Consider the following 9,337-nt stretch of genomic DNA (forward strand, 5'->3'; position numbering starts at 1 on the left):
AGAGAGAGAGGAGGTGCTGCAGTGCTGGCATTTACTCTCACACCTTCTCCATCCTTTATCCAGATCAACATCATTCTGTGCATTTGATTGATTGGCAGTCGCAGTCACTGATTGACAGCAAGCCTGGGTTTGAGTTTCTGTGTCTCAGTTTGGTGGTCGGATTACAGCCAGCTTCCTTTGAAGAGGCCCAACTGCTCACAGAATTATTTTTATATACGAGTTTATTTTCTGTCAGTCACAGGAAACCTTTTGACACAGGCCGTCTGTGTCAAACATGAACAACAGTGTAAAGCTTTGTAAATACTTAAAGAATCTGTGGGAAAGCCTTATTGCAGACAGACCTGGGATAATTGTGTTGCTGACTAATAATAAAATCAGGCTTTATTATCCGGACCGTTGACTTCTTTTTGCTGCCGTCTTGCTTTTGTCCAGGATTAAAAATGATGTTGGTAAATGGAGCATGTTTATCTCGGCTGTACAGAATTAGAAAGGATCTGTTTGCAGTGAAAGTATACGCACACAGATGCACAGATACACGTCTCCTGTGAGATATCTTTTCACTCTGTGACTATCAGTGCAGTTGAGAGAGCTTTGAAGCTCTGCTGTTGTGGTTTGGATCAGTAAGGGTCAGAGAGTGTGGGTGTATCGTAGATCTGATGTTACAACGGTTGTACACAGATTAAGTGCATCAGTACATTGTATACTTGTACACATTGTATACAATTATATGCAACCCTAAAAGTTGCACAGATCAGGGCCCCAGATGTCAGGGACAGTGCAGAAAACTGAGCATTTTTGTGGTACAGTCACAATTGCTTTATCCAGAAGTTATGAGTCCCCAGAGGTGATTTTTTTTTGGTTTTGTTTTTTCCTGATGTCTCATCTTCATCTGTTCATTTGTTTTGTTGTTTTTGTTTTTTAAGAATGAGAAGAGCAGCCCGCCTGCCATTTGCCCTGGGCTGGATGATGTCCCGCCAGTAATTTGAAACATTTCTGAGTGTAATTTGAAACACTCAGAAGTATTTTTGTGACAAGAAAGCCGCAGTTAAATCGGTTAATTCGTCCTACTCGGGCGTGGCTCTTGTCTGCAAATGGGAGCATTTCTAGAAAATGGGAAAGAGGTCCCTGTTGTGTAACACAACACTCTCGGAAATAAACAATTAGAGAAGTAAGTGGCATTGATTAGGGCAGTTTCATATTGCTGGGTGCTGCACGCTGATCTACAGCAGCAGCAGCAGCAGCTGTGGCTGGGTGAAAGAAGCATGCCAGGTGAGAACAAACGGTGAAAAGGCAAAAAGTAATGAGTTTGGTCCACTTTCTCCTCCTATCTGCAGGTTTGGAGGGGCGCCCCCTCATGGCACGGCCAGAGACTGTTGTGTTCCTCTGCAGCTCCAGAGGGTAAGTATTCCCTTCCTACTGCATCGTTAACTTGACACTCTCACCAGCAAAAATCCAGATGCAGCACTCGTAGCTGTATGAGAGGTTTCCCTTCCTTTTTCTTTTTTTTTTTTCCTCAAACGAAGGAGAAAACCCCAAACAACAATACGAGAAATTCTGCATCAATCGGAGAGTAGAGGCTCATTTGGAGTTAACAGGCAGAAGTCATTAATGTGGAATCAGTCTCGGGGTAGCATCTGCTTGTCTGTGTGAGAGGCGGGAGTGATGGAGAGTGTAAACAGAGGGTGGAAGAGAAAGGGAGCAGCACTGCAGAACAGGCTGAATTCATTTAAAAGCGTGCCTTAATAGCTGTAGGATTGTAGTAAAGATAGACACGGGGTCTTTGCGCTTTTAACAATGCTCCTGCGATGACAGGATAAACGAGGACAAAGGGAACGTGTGCGGCAGAGGGGGGCACTCGGGGCAACGTTTCAAAGTATCACTGTAATGAAGAAACGGTCTTAAAATGAAACGTCTGAACCTTTGGTGTCTTTTAAACGTGACACCTGGAAAAGAAGCCCGGCTGGCGCTGCCTGTGCCAGCTGAGCGTCCTTCATTTCTTGGTGTGGACCTGGGCAGATATCTGCTGATTCACTGCAGTGGGCCTGTGCAGGAGGCGGAGGTTTTTGGGTGCAGCAGCAACAAGGAGGCTCGGATCATATCTCCTATGGGCTTGCAGCCCCCTGCCTTGATTCATGTGTCTGTCTTTAGAGGCCACTCAGCATGATAATGGTATAAGCTGCACAGGCTCATTACAACAGTAGTTTGGTTATGGACCAATAGAGCCATATTACAGGCTTATATTAGCAGAGAGTGCCAGTGAGCCGAGCGTGGGCTCAGCTGTTTGGGACAAAAGTGATGGAAGGAAAAAAGCAGGGTGTACAGATGGCACCGAAAACGCACAGAATCCTAAACTTGAACTCAGTCCCAGGTACACTAAGTGATTCCATCTTTTTCTCGGCTATGAAAAGTTAAAAAATTTCAAAGAATGAATAAACTACGGTGTTTACCTCGAGGCCTTTTAATTCAGCCTCACCACACGCGCATGATTTAGAAGTCTTTCAGGCTTTTATGTGGGAATAAGAAACATCAATAGTTGGCTTCAAAGAATCATCGGCAGTCCTGTGAGGAACAGGTTCGCAATGCTAAGGCTGTATCGATTCTCCAGAACAGATGGCCTGAATAGGGCTTATTTTGGCAAACCGCAGCGAGCAGTGTATGTCTTTTAGTAGCTATTAGTCCTGTGTTGATTACTGACAAATATTAGATGTGCTAAACCAAAAATTAGGTACTGAGAGTAATAAGAATTTTTAGACTCAATTATTAATGCAGCTCTCAGTACAACTATTTTACTATCTTATTAAAAAAAGATTTTCATTGACATGCCGTCATTGTTGATGGTTACAACCAAGCTTGGATGCATGCATTTACAATAACTTAGAAATGATTGTTAATTGGAACCAGTTATCGAATCCCATTCCTAATCACAACTTGGTCAATGCACACGTCCAGTCAAAGCATCCTGTCTGTGGGAACCCACCCCTACACTGCCTCCGAATTCGTACCAGATAATTTCAGCCAATAAATAACTGTTGATGAATTACATTGACTGCAGCGTCTTATTGGATAAGTTAAATGGAGCCAGTGTTCCAATATGGCAAGATCTGTTAACGTTTAATGAACGATCACTGAGTTTTATGTTTAGTGTTGTGATGCGCCCAGTTAGGGCTACTGTGACGCCCTGAACCACAGTCCAGTGAGCAGTTAGACAAAATGCTCTTGTTAGATAACTTTTTTTTCCAAGGTTTCTGTGTCCATGTGTTGGACCAATTGTTTAAGTTTTATAGCAGTGCACTTAAGTTAATTAGATACTTAGTATCAGAACTCTGACTCCATACCACTACTTTGCTGGGCAAACTGTTTAATGCCAATATATCAATCAGGCCACAGATGGTATCATCTAGATGTTTTGTAGTGAGCCATGCAAAGTAAACCAAGAATAACTAGACTCCTGCTTCTCATTAACGCTTCTTAGCCTTTCTGTAACCTCATTTTATAACCACAGTTCCAAAGGAGTTGGGACAAAGATGCAAATCTCATGAAACCATATTTTTATTCACAATACGTCATAGAAACATATCAAATGTCTTGAAAAAATTTCGAATGGGAGCAACAAAACCCATGAAAGGTAAGTAGTACTAAAAAAAACAACTGGAGGAGCATTCTTCAGCTAATTAGCAACAGGTCAGTAACATGATTGGGCATAAAAAGAGCATCTCAGAGAGGCTGAGTTTCTCAGAAGAGGTTAATGAGTCCTTAAAAGAACTGCAGTATATAATATAATGCAGAGACTCATCCTGCATCTCTGATGGTATGTGGGAGTTAGTGCTTGCGCATCTGGAAATGCACTATGAATGCTCAAAGGTATACACAGGTTTTAGAGGAGCATGTGCTCCAATCCGGGGAAGTTGTTGTTTACTTCAGCAAGATGATGCTAAACTGCACACATACTGTAAATCATTGCATTCTGTATGTACTTCCATTTTACTCAGCATCCTAATTTTTTGGGCATTGAGGTTGTGCAAGATTACTGCTTTTGTGACGTTCGACCCGTCCCTGTTTTCTTACTCGCGACCCCTACAGAGGTGACGGTGGTGTATCAGAACGGGCTGCCGGTGATCTCAGTCAGTTTGCCGTCCAGACGAGAGCGCTGTCAGTTCACCCTCAAACCTCTCAGCGACTGTGTGGGAGTTTTCCTCCAACAGCTCCAGGCAGAGGACAGAGGCATCGACCGGGTCGCCATCTACTCTATGGGTATGCTCACACACACAAGTGAACAAAACCTCATAACCTTTAGTTCCAGTACCTTTTTGTTGCGTAAGCCCTCTCTTATTTCCTCCCCGTTTCTCTTTCTCTTCAGATGGGGCGAGGGTTGCCTCCTCCACAGGAATAGACATCCTGCTGCTGGATGATTTCAAGCTCGTTATTAACGACACCACACACCTCGTGCGGCCACCGAGGAGAGGTGAGAACCGGCGAAGCCTCTGCTGTTCGTTGTTAGGCAGATTTCAATCATGGCGTGTACCACTGCGACTGTGGGTGTGACAGGTGTTTTGGGGGTTGCAGTGATCATGGTGATAGGTGCTTTAGCATAATAAGAAGCACAACCACTGAAGCCTGAAATTCTTATCTGAATTCTGCCTTAGGGGGCGTCACCAATAAGAGGAAGTCAGGATTTTATTGCCAGCATGTGGGGAGCCTGTTTATTTATTTGCATTTGTGTGTTTAACTTCAGAGCTGTTGCCCCACGAGGAGGCGGAAAAGTTGAACGATGTCAAGTTTCTGGTGCAGCAGCTCTATACCACGCTGCGCATCGACGAGCACCAACTTAGCAAAGAGCGTGAGCTAATTGGACGACTGGAGGACCTGAACTCACAACTCCGCCCCCTAGAGAAGGTCTAACTCTCTTAACGTGTTTTGGAGTGCTGTAATATTGAAATTTGTGCTGCTACAAGACGATTAACCTTCACCACAACATCAGGGAACTTGAAATTAAGTGACCTGCATGCTTTTATTAAATTTTTTCATGGGAGACAAGAAGCTGTTATGTAACTAGTATAGCATATCACCCCAGTCACAATTCACACGACATGGCTAATATAACTAAAATGTTGTTATTCAGTTGTTACTTGTGTACTGAAGGGAATTACTGACCTAATGGAAAATAGTTTTATGTGCTCCGCTTGTGAACGCATGTGCGGTTTCTGTATTATCTCCTGTGCAGGTGAAGGAGGAGCTGAATAAGAAGGCAGAGCGACGCACCACTTGGGTGTTGTGGGGTGGCATGGCGTATATGGCAACCCAGTTTGGTATCTTGGCCAGGCTAACCTGGTGGGAGTACTCCTGGGATATCATGGAGCCGGTCACCTACTTCATCACTTACGGCACTGCAATGGCCATGTATGCCTACTTCGTTCTAACACGTCAGGTAAGACCACAGTCTTCAAACTTGGATAAAGATGTAAAGGCCTTAGCTTTCATGTTTACACCTTGTTATCACATGATCTAAGCATCCATGTTTGAAGATTCATACTGGTGGAAAACCAGGAGAAATCTGTTTAGCAACCTAATAATGGTTTGAATGCTGCAAAGCAGTGGATTAAATCTGAGAACCTGTATCATGAGAGTGAAGGCATGAAGCGAATGGAGTGCCTTGGATGTGTTTCTCTTTTTTCTCGATCTATGGAAATGCCATCCAAAGACAAGCTCAAACGGATGTAATATGCATTCAGGCAGTGTTCCTGTTAAATATTTTTACATTCTGATAACCACTGAAGTCACTTATAATAGAAAAAAGTTCAGCTTTGATAGAACCTAATCAAATATGTGGATTTACTCCTTTTCCCTGCTGATTTGTTTTGTTAATTAACAATCGTGCACTGTTGCCTGACAAAAAGCATGGAAATAGAATCGATCTATTCATATTATCGTATTGAAAGCCTTTTTTCTAGTCTCCGCACTTGTGTTTTGGGTGCTTTCGCTGTACCAAAAAGTGTGACTCATTGTAGGCCAGTTATGCCGAAAATCTGTTAAGAACCCACCCAGGAAATCATCACACTTGGGAAATTTAATGGATTTTTAAAAAACTTTTTAAAGCCTGGTGAAATCGTCGCCCTTCAGAAATGTGTTCAGCGTTTATACAATTACCATAAATTTTTAAATCCAAGGACATGGAGCCAATTTGATGTTGGCTTTCTCACTCCTATAGAAATGAGTAGATGGAAGGTTTCTGATAAACTGGGTCCTCTTACACACAGCTCTGACTGCGTGTCTCTGTAACCTGCAGGAGTACGTTTATCCCGACGCCAGAGACAGGCAGTATCTGCTGTTCTTCCACAAGGGGGTGAAAAGGACACGCTTCGACATTGAGAAGTACAACAAGCTGAAGGATGATATCGCTGAGGTATAGTTGCTCGGTTGAAAGCTGGGTGTTTTGTAATGTAAAACCAGCGCTGCAGTCGCACTGGGGATTCACGCATTTTGCAGTTCAGCTCTCGGATTTGTTGTGCCAGTGGATACATGCGGATTTGTACCACCCCGCCACATTTTATTTATTTATTTGAATTTTCACTTCCCTCATCTTCCTCTCTCACTTTACATCCTCTTCAGGTGGAGTTAGATCTGAAGCGTCTACGGGACCCGCTCCAGCTCCAGCTCCCGATTCAGCAACTCACCGACGGCAAAAATTGATGGGAAGAGTGACCTCCCCCTCGCTCAGCTCCTGCAACCCACTTTTTTCCTCTTCTCTTCTGCTGTCCTACTCCCTCCTCCCTCTTTCCCATCCATTTCTCTTAGAGTCCCCCATCCCTGCATCCCTCCCGCACCCGATAATCCCATCCCTTTATTCTCTGACGGAGGTTTTTTTTCTCCTTTTTTTTTTCCTTTTCTTTTTTGGGTTCTTCTTTTTCTTTTTCTTTTCCCGACTGGAACCTCGAGTCGGAATTGCAAGCAAAAACTGCTAAAAGGCGAAAAAAACAGGATGGTGAGAACATCAAGAACTGAAAACGTCTCACAGCTGATGGATGCTGGGGATGATGGAAAAGGAAGACGATGACGATAGCATTAAATTGGCCACAATGGATATGCCTCAAGTCTCCAGAGGGACAGCCGGCAGGTAACTCCAGGGATGAAACGGGAATTACTACACCTGTAGAACACTCCACGACAAGGAACACGCAGCGGGGGCAGCTGTGTGTGTGTCTGTGTGTGTTGGCAGGACTTTCAGGCTACCTTGGGACACTGACCTTGGCTGCCCTGCGGGTTACCACGGCGGCGCAGTCCTTCTATCTCTAGTGGTCAAACTGTCGACACACACGCCTCCTCTTGGACGGGGCAGGCTGCGAGGACACGTTTACAAGAAATCCCGACCGCAGTCACACCATCGGGAAGACCTTCGTTTTTCCTGTGGCCGACTCCTGCTGCCTCTCCCTCTCGGAGCCGCGCCTCCTCCAGGCGACGGACAGCTGTCACAGATTGACCTTCCTTCGTCAGGAGTCCGTCTCCACTCGCAGGATGCAGGATTGAAAACGCCTCATATCCTCTTCCTGTTTTAACGCCCTGTAGCGGCCCAGCCTGCGCAAGTATGACAGTACTACCGACAACAACATCACTGTGTGTTCTTTTATTCCAAAAAAACGAAAAAACAAAAAGAAAAAAAAATAATAAAAATATTTTGGCACTTTTTATTTTGAAAGCCATAGTATATTTGTTATGGAAAAATATGAATATATATGTATACAATCAAATAAACCAGACGACCAGAGGCTAGTTTTTTCAGTGGGGGGAGGAGCTCTCATACAACAAACCTCTTTTTTTTTTTTTTTCTTCTTTTTTTTGGCATCAAACAGCTCATCTTACACCCTCTAAAGATCTCCTGCCATGAAGGAAGCCCACTAACAGTCCAACGCACACTTAGCCGCATACGCACACACACAAAAAGCATCGCCCTATATGCAGTACATACATAAAGCTACCAGTTTTTATGCATTTTCATGGCAAATGCACACTGTATGTGCCACAATAACAGCATTCAAGGTGGATGTAAGGCTCGTTTGCATGGCTGCCAAGGGGATTGGGGGGAATCCAAATACAAGGGTGCTGTTTGACTTCTTTAATTATCTGAATGCAGCAATTGCTGTAGAAACGCTTAACATAACGGCAAGGTTGAAATCTTTACCGATCATTGCCTCAGACAAACATACAAGCATGGTAATACACTTGATGAACTGGCTTCTACAAAAACTTCCTTAATAGCTAGAGGTTTTTAGTAAACTCCCTGCAGCTCAGTAACCATTGTCTTGCCATCTTGTGGTTTTTTTTCTTTCTCTTACCAAATGAAATCACAAAATAAAAGCTCAATCCAACAACAAAACAAGTGTCATGGCATTGAAGTCATAGAGGTTTTCTCATTCAGAAACAAATCCAGAGTGTTCTCCTCCCACTGCTGCTGTAATGCCCCTCCCTCCCTGCTCCCTTGATGGCAAGGCGGGGTAGACTGCATGCTGTGGTATGCCCTCAGTAGAAATCTGTGAATGTGTAGGAGCATTATTGCAATTTTGTACTTAATTGGACACCTTTCTTTTGCACATTTGCTAAAGAGTCATCCACATCAAGCTGAAGTCTTATTCAGAGGTTGTACAAGCCATATATTTATGTTGTCCATTTTTATTTAGGGGGGATGGTCATGGAATAAACCTTTGCCAGGTTCACATATAAATTTATGTTCAGGCCGAGGATTGGTGGCCTTTTCTTCCCCCCATAATCATCTCTATAGCTTCTCAAAGCCAGTTATCTTCACTTCTGCAGAGGGGAGGCACACGTGGACTTCAGCTCCGGATCATCCTGTGCCTGTGTGTGAACAGTTGGCAAAATCCTACTGATGAGATGCTTGTGTTAAAATACAGATTTTATATTAAAATGCATGATTTTAGGGTCAAATCAAAGGTTAGACCTGCAGATCTCAAGGCAGGATTTTTAGTCGAAACTGTTACCGTGTGTGTGTGTGTGTGTGTGTGTGTGTGTGTGTGTGTGTGTGTGTGTATGTGTGTGTGTGTGTTTTACCTCCCAGGGAAAAGGTGCCTTTTGGATCATTAATTATTTAAACTTTTTTGACAATGTAGCAATTTGGTGAACGGCAACATGATACATGATAGGAAAAACTATAAGAAGAGAAAGTTAATCTGTCTTTTTTTTTTCCCACGAAGAAGGGTTAAATTTCACTCTGTGGAAGTGGAAATCAATTTTTTGCTGTGTGTGTGTCTGTGTACATGAGTGTTTGTTTGAACCTGCATGTCTAGTGCACAGAGAGCAAAAGTGCACATCACCATATTCATGAGTCCTT

The 9,337-nt window shown here is 43.5% G+C and overlaps 1 protein-coding gene across 2 annotated transcripts in view; it reads left to right on the forward strand.

Annotated features, from left to right (window-relative positions):
- Positions 1-7,678, forward strand: part of mcu (mitochondrial calcium uniporter) — a 53,947-nt gene extending 46,269 nt beyond the window's left edge. For both annotated transcript variants that reach the window (XM_005737047.1, XM_005737048.1), the window contains exons 3-9: positions 1,335-1,398; positions 4,081-4,251; positions 4,358-4,462; positions 4,733-4,893; positions 5,222-5,425; positions 6,284-6,400; positions 6,607-7,678. In XM_005737047.1, coding sequence (XP_005737104.1) covers positions 1,335-1,398; positions 4,081-4,251; positions 4,358-4,462; positions 4,733-4,893; positions 5,222-5,425; positions 6,284-6,400; positions 6,607-6,687 — 903 coding nt within the window. In that variant the 3' untranslated portion in view covers positions 6,688-7,678. The remainder of the gene's footprint in view (positions 1-1,334; positions 1,399-4,080; positions 4,252-4,357; positions 4,463-4,732; positions 4,894-5,221; positions 5,426-6,283; positions 6,401-6,606) is intronic.
- The last annotated feature ends 1,659 nt before the right edge of the window (positions 7,679-9,337 follow it).

The sequence above is a fragment of the Pundamilia nyererei genome, unplaced genomic scaffold (assembly GCF_000239375.1).
Source record: "Pundamilia nyererei isolate P.nyererei 1_Seehausen unplaced genomic scaffold, PunNye1.0 scaffold00073, whole genome shotgun sequence".
In the NCBI taxonomy this organism is placed as follows: Eukaryota; Metazoa; Chordata; class Actinopteri; order Cichliformes; family Cichlidae; genus Pundamilia; species Pundamilia nyererei.